The sequence below is a fragment of the Cordyceps javanica genome, chromosome 1 (genome assembly GCF_051103115.1).
Source record: "Cordyceps javanica chromosome 1, complete sequence".
Lineage (NCBI taxonomy): Eukaryota > Fungi > Ascomycota > Sordariomycetes > Hypocreales > Cordycipitaceae > Cordyceps > Cordyceps javanica.
In genome coordinates this window covers 7,594,505-7,609,759 of record NC_139295.1, presented here as the reverse complement: position 1 = coordinate 7,609,759, position 15,255 = coordinate 7,594,505, and the positions used below count along the sequence as shown (strand labels likewise).

The 15,255-nt window shown below is 34.4% G+C and overlaps 2 protein-coding genes across 2 annotated transcripts; both read right to left on the bottom strand.

Moving 5' to 3' along the window:
* Positions 1 to 10,128: 10,128 nt before the first annotated feature.
* On the bottom strand, positions 10,129 to 11,136 carry V2A60_002328 (alpha/beta fold hydrolase; the record flags this gene model as incomplete). Its single annotated transcript, XM_083253679.1, has 1 exon — positions 10,129 to 11,136. One exon carries the CDS (start codon positions 11,134 to 11,136, stop codon positions 10,129 to 10,131), a length of 1,008 nt encoding a protein of 335 aa, XP_083109805.1.
* Positions 11,137 to 13,083: 1,947 nt separating this feature from the next.
* V2A60_002327 (Tannase/feruloyl esterase) lies at positions 13,084 to 14,685 on the bottom strand (the record flags this gene model as incomplete). The annotated part of the gene is made up of 1 exon (XM_083253678.1): positions 13,084 to 14,685. One exon carries the CDS (start codon positions 14,683 to 14,685, stop codon positions 13,084 to 13,086), a length of 1,602 nt encoding a protein of 533 aa, XP_083109804.1.
* Between the last annotated feature and the right edge of the window lie 570 nt (positions 14,686 to 15,255).

Below are 15,255 nucleotides of genomic sequence, written 5' to 3'. Positions count from 1 at the left end.
CGGATGGCCTAGCCATAGACCCGATTAGGACATGAGGTCACGTGATGGCTTACTGGATCATGGAGATGATCTAGCGACACAGGATCATTAGAATAGTTAGATAAGCCACACGATCTAAGCCTATAATAGAGAGATAGACGGGTACTTAAGGAGGAAGTATTTCCATAGCTAGGTAGTCTAGATCTCTATTAATTAATCTAAGTAATAGTTCTATTATTGAGAGTTTAACTCTTAACGACCGTTTAACGATACTGCTCATACGTGCTACCCTGTAGCTTTAGCCTAACTTACTTCCTAAGAAACAGACTTACTGTGACTTAGATTTAAGCCATCGTTACATATAGATCCTCCTCGTTGTCTACTAATATTAGCTTAGTTTTAGTATAGCTAATTACTCTATTAATAACTACGCCTATTTTATTTAAGTTGCCTAGCGTAGAGTTAGTTATTAACTTTGATAATTTAGCTAGTAAATTCGTTAAAGGTATTAGGTTAGTTACCCTTTATGATCTTGTCCTTTACTTCTTTACGTAGTACGTTATAGAGATATTCTATTATACTATTATTATCCTAGTTAAGATAGGCTAAGATATGTTTAAACTTACGTATGAGGTACTAGGCAAAACTAGTCTATCGTAGTGCCTTAAGCTTACGTATTATGGTTTAAATCTTATTAGGGTCTCTAAAGGTAGTCTAGAGTAACTCCTCGAAGTTATTATAGTCTTAGAAAATATGAGCGGTTTCATTATCTAGTATATCATTATTAAAGAAGTCTCTAAGGGTAGGTTCCCACTATTCTATCGCCTTACTAGTAAGAAGGTTATTAATATAGAGAATCTACGTGGTAGAGTTAGCGATAGTAGTATTAACACGAAGGTAGGCTTTAGCTTAAGTGAGGAAGGTTCGCATATCCCCTTTTATCCTATTAAACGGTTTAGGTTTAGGGAATTTAGGAAGGGTAAGGGCTCCTCCTCTATTATTATTTGCCTAGAGTACCTAGATCTAGGTAGTCATAGCCTTAATCTACTAGCGTATAGCTTATATAGCCTAACTAGGATTAGTAGTAGCTCTACTTATAGTTAATATCGTAAGGGTAAATACTACTTAAGGTTTTAAGGTAACTTACTAAATAGGATTAATTAAAATATAATAGTAGCTTAAATCTAAGTTATAGATAGGTCTATTTCTTAGGAAGTAAGTTAGGTTAAATAGCTATAGGGTAGCTAATAAGTAGTTTATAGTAGTATTATAGGCTTATAAGTCTATTAAGAGATTAACTCTTAATAGTAGAACTATTATTTAGATTAATTAATAGAGATCTAGACTACCTAGCTATAGAAATACTTCCTCCTTAAGTACCTATCTATCTCTCTATTATAGGCTTAGATTATATAGCTTATCTAACTATTCTAATAATCCTATATTACTAGATTATCTCCATAATCTAGTAAGCTATCACGTGACCTTATATCCTAATTAGGTCTATGGCTAGGCTATCCGGGCGGCCTAGCTTAGCCCCCGCGTCCCGTATAGTAGCGTTCGTAATATATATCTCTTTTATAATATTTCCTCTAGATACTTCTTAAGTACTATATCTTACTTAAGGTTCTAGGGATATATCTTATTAAATATTAGTTTAATACTAGGCTAGAGTTTAATTTTATAGTCTTAGTATAAATACTCTAATAATTCTATTTTTAGTTTATTATTAAATAGCTTATTATACTTTAAGTATTCCTTAAGAATCTTTATTATCTTAGCTTTTAACTCTCTAGTAATTATATATATTCCTAGAGATTTATTATAATTTAATAAAGATACCTTTTTATAGCTACTCTTCTTATTATAATTATATCTTAATATATCCTACTAAAGTTAGCCTATTCTCTAGTTAACTCTAAGATTATTTACTTATAACTAAGGTATCTTTAATATAATATTATATTTTAAGATCTTTATAATATCTAAGGTAAGAGAGTAGTTATAGCCTTATATAGAGATAGGAAGTTATATAATTTCCTAATCTATAACTTTATAGCTATACTTAACTATTTCTCCTTCTATAGTTATAAGTTAGTAGGGCTTATTCTTCTTATTCTAAGGTAATTATAATTTATTAATAAGATTTAATAAGATAAAATTTCCTTATATTTTATTATTTATTATTACCTTAAGCTTAGTTCCTTTAATTAGGATATTAATTATAAAGTAAGTAATATTACTAATATTTATAATATATAAAAACTAGCTAGATCTTTATTAAAGAGTTAGTTTTACTAATAATAATAGCTATTATTTCTTAATTTCTTCTTTTTATATTTCCTTAGATTTATAAAGAAAGTTATAACTCTCTCTATTCTTTTTTCTTTAGAGCTTTAGTAATAGTTAGTTTATTTACTATTTCTACTAATTAGGTTTAGGCTAGGTAAATACCTTATAATTATATTATTTCCTCTATCTTTATATCTTAAAGTTATAATATAGATAATATAAATATTTTTATCTTTAGTAAAATATAATCTATTATTCCTTTCTAGGATAAGGAATTCTTATATTCTTTATTAGATTATCTAGTATCTAAGTTTATCTTCTTTATAAGGGGCTTTATAAAGGATTTACTTAGGAAACTATTAATAGTTAAGTTTCTTCTAGAGGTATTATATATAAGTATTATATAAATATAAAGCCTAGGAAATAGTTATATAGTTATAGTAAATAAAACTAATTTCTAGATACTCTAGACTAGTATATAGTATAATATATACTATATTTTTATTTAATAGTATTATAAGTATAGCTAGATTTATTATATTAAATCTAGCTATTATTACTTAGTTAAGTTTTCTATTTCCTTATTAATTTTCTTTTATAATAATATAATATTCTTCTTCTATCTTAAAGTTAGGAGTAACTTTTCCCCCTTAATTTTTATATATAAACTAGGTTCTAAACTCCTAGTCTCTATCTTTATTAATAATATTATCTATAGATATAAGATTATATTTATAGTTATCTAATAAATAATAGATTTTATTATTAGCTATACCAATATTCTATATAAGTAGTTCCTTACTAGCTATACTAATATTTCTTTCTTCTATTACTAGCTTTAATAATTTCTTTAGAGCTTTATATTTATTAGTTATATATCCTAGTTTTCTATAATTATAGTATTTAAAGGTTTTCTTATTTATTATATTAAGTTCTATTAGGCCTAGGTAAAATTTATAGGCTATAAATCCTTCTTATTATTTACTAATATTAGTTTAATTTTAGTATAGCTAATTACTCTATTAATAGCTATATCTATTTTATTTAAGTTATTTAGTATAAAGTTAGTTATTAACTTTAATAATCTTACTAGTAAATTTATTAAAGATATTAGGTTAATTATACTTTATAATCTTATCCTTTACTTTTTTATATAGTATATTATAAAGATATTCTATTATACTTTTATTATCTTAGTTAAGATAGGCTAAGATATATTTAAACTTATATATAAGGTATTAGGTAGAACTAATCTATTATAGTATCTTAAGCTTATATATTATAGTTTAAATCTTATTAGGGTTTTTAAAGGTAGTCTAGAGTAACTCCTTAAAGTTATTATAGTCTTAGAAAATATAAGTAATTTTATTATCTAATATTTTATTATTAAGGAAGTCTCTAAGAGTAAGTTCCTATTATTCTATTACCTTACTAATAAAAAGGTTATTAATATAAAGAATTTATATAATAGAGTTAGTAATAGTAATATTAATAGAAAGGTAGGCTTTAGCTTAAGTAAGGAAAGTTTATATATCTTCTTTTATCCTATTAAATAGTTTAGGTTTAGGGAATTTAGGAAAGATAAGAGCTCCTCTTTTATTATTATTTACCTAGAATACCTAGATCTAGGTAGTTATAGCTTTAATCTACTAGTATATAGCTTATATAACCTAACTAAGATTAGTAATAGCTCTACTTATAGTTAATATTATAAAGGTAAATATTACTTAAAGTTTTAAGGTAATTTACTAAATAAGATTAATTAAAATATAATAATAACTTAAATCTAAGTTATAGATAGGTCTATTTCTTAGGAAGTAAGTTAGGTTAAATAACTATAGGGTAGCTAATAAGTAATTTATAATAATATTATAGGCTTATAAGTTTATTAAGAGATTAACTCTTAATAGTAGAACTATTATTTAGATTAATTAATAAAGATCTAAACTATCTAAACTAATTATAGTCTTCTTCCTTTATATAATAGTTTACCTCTTTATTATATTCCTTAGATTATAGGCTTACTTACTCTTATAATCCCTTCATAGCTTACTAGCTTACTTACTCTAGTAATCTATTAAGGTTATATAACTATAAGGCCTAATAAGGGAGCCTATAGGCACTATATAGTTATCCTTCTAGGCTACTTCCCTGGTCGCCTTATGTTACTTCCTATCGTTCGTAATACTATCGCTAATACTACTTTAGCTCTTACCTCCTTTTCCTAAGCTAACTACTTTAGAGAGTTCTAGAGTTATATACTAAGGAGCTTTATTATTCTTCTTAGTAATACTTCCTAGCTATCTAGCTAGAGCCCCTATAGTCCTATACCTTACCTATGCTAGAAGTAAATAAGTAAGAATTTTTCTACTAAGAATATTAGGCTATACTACTTAGCCTATCTCTAGTATACCTCCTAAGAGATATAAAGCTATACTATTATTATTAGCTAGTCCTTACCTATATTTAGTATATTCGTATTATCTATAAACCTAATAGGGAATAGGCCTAGGGCTATCTCTAGATCCTAGTATAGAGTACTAGAGAATAGTATAAAGAGGATTAAGGAGAGGGAGGACCCTTAGTAAATACCCCTATTAACTACTTATGTTAGGGCTAGCCTACTATTAATATAGAGCTATATTATATACCCTACTAGGAAGGACTTAATAACTAATATAAAGGTTAGTAGAAAGCTAAACTTAGCTATAAGCTATACTAGGATAGTATATACTATATAATTAAAAGCCCTAGCTATATTTAGTTATACTAGTAATATATACTTACCTTAGGCCTATGCCTAGTATATAACTTTAAGTATAATAGTAATTATTATCTCTATAGACCTATTCCTTCTATTACTTATCTAGCTATTTAGTAGGAGTTAGTATACTTCTACTATAAGCATAATATAGTCTACTAGTATCTTCTTAAAGAGTTTACTAGTTATATTAAGTAGGGTAATTAGCTATTAGCCTTTTACTATCCTAAGTTCTATAAGAGTTTTCCCTAGCTTCTAAAGAATAACTATTATCTTATATTAGTATTATGCTAGGAAATAACTAGCTACGAGGGTAGATATTAGTAGGGCTACTAGGGTATAGGCAAGTAGCTTCCTAAGGGCTTTAAGGAAGCTATAGGGTATGCTATTAGGGCCTAGGGCATTATCTAATATATATCCTATAAGGGTAGTAGTAACCTCCTCCTCTATAATAGGTTCTAGGAGGCTCCTTCTATCCTATAGCTTAGGGGTATATTAGGGCTAATTTAGTATAGTCTTATTTATTAGTTTTAGGGGAAAGAATTTAGTTCCTAGTACCTTTACTTTTTCTTCTCTTATTAAGGCTAGGGGGTAGCCTAGTTAGTCTAATAGTAAGACTATACTAGGCCCCTACCCCTACATATATTACTTTACCTATCTATGCTAATTCTAGAGCTTAGAGGGGTCCCTTCCTACTTTATCTTAATAATAGATATTAATTCTTAATTATAATCTTATTAAGTAATTAATAGTTAATATATAATTATAACTTTCTATTTTTCTTTAGTATTTATAAGACTAGGTATCCTATTAAGGACTTTAATAGTCTTATATATCCTTTTTATAATATTTTCTCTAGATATTCCTTAAGTATTATATCTTACTTAGGGTTCTAGGGATATATCTTATTAAATATTAGTTTAGTATTAGGCTAGAGTTTAATCTTATAATCCTAGTATAAATACTCTAGTAGTCTTATTTTTAGTTTATTACTAAATAACTTATTATACTTTAAGTATTCCTTAGAAATCTTTATTATCTTAGCTTTTAACTCTCTAGTAATTATATATATTCTTAGAGGTCTATTATAATTTAGTAAAGGTACCTTTCTATAGCTACTCTTCTTATTATAATTATATCTTAGTATATCTTACTAAAGTTAGCCTATTCTCTAGTTAACTCTAAGATTACTTACTTATAACTAAGGTATCTCTAATATAATATTATATTTTAAGATTTTTATAATATCTAAGGTAAGGGAATAGTTATAGCTTTATATAGAAATGAAAAGTTATATAGTTTCTTAATCTATAACTTTATAGTTATACTTAACTATTTCTCTTTCTATAGTTATAAGTTAATAAGGCTTATTTTTCTTATTCTAAGGTAATTATAATTTATTAATAAGATTTAGTAAAATAAAATTTCTTTATATTTTATTATTTATTATTATCTTAAGCTTAGTTCCTTTAATTAGGATATTAATTATAAAATAAATAATATTACTAATATTTATAATATATAAGGACTAGCTAGATCTTTATTAAAGAGTTAATTTTATTAGTAATAATAACTATTATTTCTTAATTTCTTTTCTTTAGGTTTTCTTAAATTTATAATAAAAATTATAACTTCCTCTATTCTTTCTTCTTTAGAGCTTTAATAATAGTTAGTTTATTTATTATTTCTATTAATTAGGTTTAAGCTAAGTAAATATCTTATAATTATACTATTTCCCTTATTCTTATATCTTAAGGTTATAGTATAAATAATATAAGTATTTTTATTTTTAGTAAAATATAATCTATTATTTTTTTCTAAAATAAGGAATTTTTAAGTTCTCTACTAGATTATCTAGTATCTAAGTTTATCTTCTTTATAAAGAGCTTTATAAAATATTTACTTTAGAAATTATTAGTAATTAAGCTTCTTTTAGAGATATTATATATAAATATTATATAGGTATAAAGCCTAGGAAATAATTATATAGTTATAGTAAATAAAACTAAATTCTAGATACTTTAGACTAGTATATAATATAATATATATTATATTTTTATTTAATAGTATTATAAGTATAGCTAGGTTTATTATATTAGATCTAGCTATTATTACTTAGTTAGGTCCTCTAATTCCTTATTAATTCTCTTTTATAATAGTATAATATTCCTCTCCTATCCTAAAATTAAGAGTAGCTTCTCCCCCTTAATTTTTATATATAAGCTAGATTTTAAACTCCTAGTCTTTATTTTTATTAATAATATTATTTATAAATATAAGATTATATTTATAATTATCTAATAAATAATAAACTTTATTATTAACTATATTAATATTTTATATAAATAAATTTTTATAGTTAGTTATATAAATCTTCTATTTTCTTATAAGCTTCTATATTTTCTTTAGAGCTTAGTATTTATTTATAAAATATCTTATCTTATTATAGTTATAGTAGGCTTTATTTTTTTCCTTATTTATAGTATTAAGTTCTATTAGTCCTAGGTATACTCTATAAGCTATAGATTTACTTTATTATTATCCTATATTAGGTTAGTATTATTATATAAGAAATTTTAAGTTATATTATTCTCCTTATTTAAGTTATCTTATATAAAGTTAGTTATTTATCTTAATAACCTTCTTAATAAACTTATTAAAATTCTTAAGTTAATTATCTTTTATAATTTTATTTTTTATATCTTCTTAAAGTCTATTATAGAAGAGTTCTATTTAACTATTATTATTCTAATTAAATTTAATAATAATATATTTAAATTTATATATATAATATTAAGTAAATCTAGTCTACTTTAGAGCTTTTAACTTTTAGGTTATAGTTTATAGCTTATCTAGGTTATTAAAGGCTATCTATAGAATTTCCTTAAAGTTTTTATACTTCTTAAAAATCCTAATAATTTTATTATTAAAGTTCTTATTATCTAAGTAATTTCTAAGTATAAGTTCCTATTATTCTATAGCTTTACTTATAAGAAGGTTTCTAATATAGAAGATCTTTATTAACTCCTTATTAATAGATTTATTTATTTTTAAATAAGCTTTAGCCTAGGTAAGGAAAGTATAGATATCTTCCCTAGTTCTATTAAAGGTATTAGGCTTTAAGAACTTAGGTATTCTAATAGCTTACTTTTTTTCTTTATTTTATATTTCCTCTAGCTACTTATAAAGGTAATCTAGCTTATTATAAAGCTATATGACTTCCTTATTAGGTTTTATTATAAGAATATTAGTAGGGTTTTTAATAGATATACTAATAAGCTATTTAATAAAGATTCTAATAGGGTTAGTAATTTTTAAATTTAAATTATAATTAGTCTATTCCTTAGGAAATAAGTTAGGCTTAAAGCTATAGGGTAATATATTTAAGTAATATTATTAAATAGTTATTAAGAAATTAACTCTTAATAGTAGAATTATTATTTAGATTAATTAATAAAGATTTAAACTATCTAGACTAGCTATAGTCTTCTCTTATCCTAATATATTTAATATAATCTCTATTACTTACTCTTACTTATCTTACTTTATATACTTACTAGTAAGCTATCTAAGTATACTAGTCTAAGTAAGTAGTTATATAATACTACTCTACCTTCTTAATCTAGTTTACTTATAAGTTATATTACTCCCTATTAGTTATTATTCTATAGGCTAGGCTACTTTATGTTTATAATACTAGGAAGGTCACCAGAAGTAACTAGCTAGGAGCTAATAATAACTAGTAGCTTATTAGGATTAATAGGCCTTTATTCTCTAACTATATTAATAGTTAATAGGATCGTAGTTCTATAAGTATGTTACTTTACATAGGATATGGTTAGAAGTAGTATATAGATAGTTAATTCTCTTAATCTAGTAGAAATAGTAACTATCTTAAATACTCGAAATTCCTCACGTGCTCGTAGTCAGGATTGACTGCGCATATGTAATAGTATAGTAGTTAGCTATACTCTTTATTTTTTGCCCTAGTATAGCCTTACTTTTAGTTACTTCTCCCCCTCCTTATAAGTCTATCCTATATTATAGCCTAACTTTTAAAGGGGAAAGAGGGTATCTTTAGCTAGATTTAAACTAGCGACTTATATATTAGCTATATATAGGCATTTTATAATACTTAGCTATAGCGCTATAGTGGCCTTTTATATTATTAAATTAAGCTATAAAAATTATAATAACTAAAAAAATTATATTTATAATTTTAATAAATATGATACTAAAGAAAAGTAAGAATAGGATAGAGTTATATAAGAGAATAATATATATAATATTATAACTAAATATTATATTACTTAAATATAAATATAAACATATTAAAATTAATTATACATACTTATAGTATATACCTATTATGTACTCCCTGATATAAGAATCTAAAATCGAGTTTTAGCCTTAACTTATCTATAGGCTGCTGTAGGCGGCTGCATGTAACCGCCCACCTCACTCCTACTAGGCCAGAGTTCCCACGGGCTCAGATTGCCGCTACAACATCTAAGATGGGGTTGAGAGCCGCACGGCGGAGCGTTGATTTTCGATTTTTTTTGTATCTTTTATTTTTATTTCTCATTTATTCTTGGCTCTGACGTGGATAATTAAACGTCGGAAACTGAGGATCTGAAAAGCCACTCTACCCGTAGGATGAAATGAAGCGGGGTGAATCGGGCGTAACAAGAAGAGGGCTATGAATAAGTGAAATTAATAAAGGTTATGCTTATCACAAATGACTTCAAGTTGTTCCGTTCTATCATCATAAGCGCTGTCGTGGCTAGTATAGGTGTTGGACCGGAAGGTCGCCAGTGTCACACAGCTGGAGGCAAGAAGTGACTGGTAACACGTCGTTACTGACGAGCCTCTCTTCTTTGACTATGTGAATAGTGAATAGGATTTTCTATCTACAGGCAGTTCACTTTACATAAAGATGCTGTTGAATTTCTGCGTTGCATTGATTGATTGTAAAGTGGTTTCTTGGAAGTTGTACATCATACTCAATCCTAATTATCTTTCAACTAAAAATTCCAATCAGTCCTGCCTCATCATTTTTCCAGTACAAATCACCAATAAGACTTTACTACAATATCTTACCTGAGCCCTGTCACCTCAACGACAGCTTCAACGAAAGCCTCTGGCTTCTCTTGCGGCAGATTATGCCCTGCTCCGGCAACCTTGTGGTGGACTCTGGGGCCCAAGAAATGAGATGCGGAGGATGACCCGTCAGTTGCTGGAAAGTTGCCGTCCGCCAACCCGTCCAAGGTAACGGCAGGTGCCGGGATACCTGGCTGCTTCAGCAATGCTCTCTCAAGGTGCTCATAACGTTCGTCTCCGGGGGCGTAGAGCAACCTGTGCTGATAGCAATGGGTGATCACTCTCATGTAGTCTGGGTTGTGAAACGTCTCGGCGGCGCGAGCAAAGTCGGTCGCCGTGTAGTTCCAGAGCGGCGAGTTCCTCTTCCAGACCACCTCTGCAATGTCGTGAGGATGTTCTGCCAGACCTGCTTCGCCTCGAGGGGTGAGGAAATAGTAGAAGTACCAGAATCCAGCCTCTATCGCAGCGCTCAGAGGCTTCCAGGCAATGGAGAGGTCTTGTATTAGGTAGCTGTTCACGGACACGAGCCCTTGACAGCGATCTGGCCACAAAGCGGCAGCAACGTTGGCTGCGCGGCCGCCCCAGTCGTACCCGGCAAAGATGGCCTTGGGTATGTGCAGTGCATCCATGAGGTCTATGACATCGGCTCCGAGCGCGGCTTGCTGTCCTGACCGGAAGTCGTCTTTCCGGAGGAACGTTGTTGGGCCATGCCCGCGGAGGTACGGAACAATGACACGAAATCCTCTTTTCATAAGAGCTGGTGCGACTCCTCCGTAGCTGTGGATGTCGTATGGCCAACCGTGAAGTAGGAGTACCACTTGCCCGTTGCTGGGACCCCCTTCGTAATATGCGACCCGTAGGTGTGTGGTGTTGACATATTGAATCGGCTCGAGACGAGGAAGAGCCGTGCTATTTGTTGCAATATTCGATTCCGACGGAGCGCCCATAGCAATAGTGTTTGTTACAAGTAGTAACAAGCGAGCGAGGGGAAAGAGAATCTTCATTGTTTGTTTTTTTTTTTAGGCAGACGTCATGAAAACATGTCTGTACTCAATCTAGGGTGAGACTGGTTGGGTTTAGCAAATAATAGGATCGCAATTCCGCGAGATATCCAACTGCATTATATAGTAAAGACCATTGGCCCGACTGCGGATCGTCCAAGTTCGCACAATAAACAAGACTACGCTGCTGATACCGCAACAAATACCGTGGCTGTGCCAGCTACACCCAGAGAATCTCGCTCAGACCGTCAGGCAAATGATGCCGAGCATCAAATTCTCAGCAAGGTCGCATCGTGGATATGCGCGCGGTCGAACCAGCCCGTAATGCCGCAGAGGGCTAACCTACACGGGATACAATAGGCGACAGAACTTGCCAGACAGCGTTCGAGGACCACAAACTAACTAGCGTCAACTGCTGTCAGCTCTTCGCTTCGCCGAGAATAATAAGCCTCCAATTTAGGCGTCCGCAAGTTGCGGTGATTTTCCCCACCCCGCAGGCCGCAAACCAAAGGCCGCGCGCATGTCTCTCTGTAAGATGGGGCTTGGCTTCGGGACGAAGTAATCTTGCAATGCATGCTCTCTCATTGCTGGAAGAATTTCGTCTCGTTCTCGCACCCAGAAGCCAGCAGCCAAAGCACACACCCACCAAAAAAGCTAGCAGCCACATCCATACGGAGTCTTAGTCGTACCAGTTCAACACGGGGTTCATATTGAAAAAAACTGGTTCGTCAAGGGCAGAAAGTCCAAATACGGTTGAATGAGAAACGTTCCCTGAACTGGTCGTGGGTATCTTTTGTATCTGGTCAGACAGCCGATGCTGAGCATCGTGCCGCCAAACCGGGGTCTGCTTCGGTGTGATTGTTCTCTAGTCGGCAACTGCACTCAATTTGCCAGCCATTGAAATGTCTATAGGCCGCGCAACAAGATTTTTTTGGATGTATTCAGACTAATACATGAATAAAATTGCGGTCGCTATCCGATGTGTAATGATATGATGGGAAAGGCAAGACTCTAGCTTGTACTAAAGACCTGCTGCCACTCATACCCTGGACTTTTGCGCTAGTTAAGGGACAGCATGCTAGCAACGTCATTTCATCATAAGATAGTCTCCCACACTCTGCCGTTGAACTTGTATATAGGCTGGAAGACTAAATAAGGAGCCTCTTGGAGGCCTGATGCTGGCTTTACTACACCTCGCCTCCGATGTAAATCTTGAGTTCACATAAGTATTGGGTCTATATAGCGAAGTAACACTGGAGTGTGCTGCTCAGGACCCGGGCTCTTTGGTGTCTTGTCCTCTAAGCTTGAAGGATGAGATTTACAACTTGGTCAAACACGCGTTCAAGGGTTGGATCTACGACCTGCAGGTGGAAAGATATAAAATTTGTTGGTATGTGTCTTTCTTTCTTTAGCGCCTCTAAAACGAAGACACTTGAACTGTATTTTCTTTTCGTAGTTCTCGATAGGGATACCATTCACTCCAAGTCAAAGGTGAGTATCGTGGCACACACACCATGTAACGCTTTGATATCGTTGCTGACAGCTCTTTCCACAGTTAGAAGTTCATACCGCTGATCGGGCGCTACGTGATGCAGATGCTGTTTGAAGGTTTGGCTCTGAAGAGAAGAATCGCTGGGTATGGGATTGGGACGAAGCCAGCGACACAGGACATTCCGTAGCCACAGAGGTCGACTTCGTTGGTGGATTTACTGTGATATAAACAGATGAAAATTTTAATAGTTGGGTAGCATTTCTTCTAGCTTCTAGATGCCGATAATGATACTAATTAAAGGTGCAGAATCTGCCTCTTGTTACATGTTTCTGTTGCACTCAAGTCCAAGGTAGGACTATCCCTCATCACCGATATGGCCTCGTCAGTGCTCAACAATGGAATTCCCAAAACGAATATACTGGTCATATGAACGTTCAGCTTGGCAGCAACTTGGCATTTTAAACACAGACGAAGTTTTTTGCGAGGGTTTTGCTACCGCATCCGACGTACTTGGGCTTCAACGGATACTTGCATATCTTGCGTGTGAAATGCGGTGTGGCTGTTGGACCAGATTCGCCATCTAAAGCCACTGGCGCATTGCCATCTTCTACCCACGAAATCAATGCTGCCAAAGGGTCAACTGGCGCCGCACCGACTGCAAACGCTTGTCCAGAGCTGTATGCGCAATGGTCGACGCCCGGCGCAAGGAACAGGCGAAAGAAGCTGTTCGTCGCATTCCCGCCTCCGAGAAAGTGTTCGACTTCATTGAGATACTGCACTGTATCTTGAGGAAAGATGAGCTGGTCGGCAAGGCCGTGCCAAGCGAGTAGTTTACCTCCCCCCTTCTTGAAGGCGGAAAGGTCCGGATTGGAGGACCCGATGATTGCGTCAAACCTGTTCTTTGAGTCCATCAGGACGCTCTCAAACTCTGCAGAAGTGAGGGTGCCAACATCGAAGCTAGCATTCTGCTTTACAAAATACTGAACCCATTGCTGTGCGAGGAAAAAGGGCATGGGCCCGTTTGTGCCATTCGTTAGCTGTGTGCCGGCCAGAGGGCTGAGACTCGCCCCTATCAGAAGGCCTGGCCAAAGTCTCGAGCCATCTGCGTTTCTCGGGCCGTCCCAGATTTTTCGAACGATTGACGCTGTTGCGCTTGAAATCGTCGTGTTCGTACTATCCCCATCACAGAGCGCGCGTGTGCCAACAAGCGTGAACGGGTCAAACGCGCAAGCATCAGGATCCGTGATGATGTTGTCTCTGACGCCGTCAAGCTCGTCGCATGCTTCCACCGCCCTCTTCACAATCGTGTCAAGCTCACAGGGGAGCGGGTAGTGCCCCGACTCTCTCATCACGACTTGGGGCCACAGCTCCGCAACCACGTACTGCGTCCAGTAGATGGCCGGGGCGCCCGCCAGGATGCCGTCGAAGTCGCGAGGGTATCTCTGAGCAGCAACCATGCCTTGTCGCCCGCCGGTGGAGCAGCTGCTCCAGTACGAGTATGCTACTCTTCTCTGGTAGAATGAGGCTGCGACAGCTTTGCCCACCACGGCCATGTCGTGTATCGACCGATGTGCAAAGTTTTCGAGCAAAGGACTGTTGATGGCGTCGTTGCCGTCAAGCGCCCAGCCAGCCGGTGTAAAAGGGTTACCATCGAGACCGCCATCGGTCGACGACGCGGCATAGCCTCTCGTTGCCGGGAGGGCTAGATCGACTGTCCCCTGTCCAGCAAGCCAAGCGCCGCCACCCAAGGCCAGCCATCTATTGTTCCAGCCTTGAATAGGAAGCCATGTCTGTATCCACACTTTGTCGTCGGCGTGTCTGTGTGACAAAGTAACATTGACCTCGCAAACATTGATACCATGTACATCCTGCTTGAGGGTTTGCCCATTTCCCGAAACAGTGCCGTTGATGATAATTCTGGTGTCGATGGACAAGATGTCCGCCTCTGGGACATTGGGCTTGGCTATACGCGAGCATTTGAGTGCCACGTCGTCGAGGGCAAGGCTGCGTGCTGCCGCAGCGAGTGAGCCCAGTACAAGGGCAGCTAGCCCGGGAATCATGATGAAATTGAAAAGAATAATTCAACTGAAACTCAATTGGTAAACTGGACAGTAAGCCCATGGGACGCTCTGCGGCGGATCTGATCATTTTATAGCACTACAATAAGACACAGACATCGTCTTACAAGCACCTGCTGCGGTGCTTTGAACCAATTGCCAGGTACAATTCCTAGAATCCGTTCACCAGAAAGGGTTAGACCAGTCAGAAACCGAGTCCCGAGAATAAGCTCCAGTCCCAGGATTGGAATTCTTGACGCTGCGTACATTCGGAGTGGAGCAGCGGCATTTCCATGATTCCACCCCGCAAGGCTTGTTCAGCGGTTCGCTGCGCCACCATCATCAGTCTCTCCAGCTACAGTCGGTGTAAGTCAGCTTCTGTGGCCACAGTCATGCAGCGGGACGCCGAACAAGATACTCCCGTGACGCATTCTCTGCTGTCCTGTTATTCCTGCAGATCTTCCAAGCGCCGCTGCGATAGGGTCTACCCGGAATGTCGGCTATGTGCCCAGTAAGTCCCGTTCCATTAACTAGTTGGTAGCTTTCCCGCAGCAATGGTCTAGAGCTCACGTT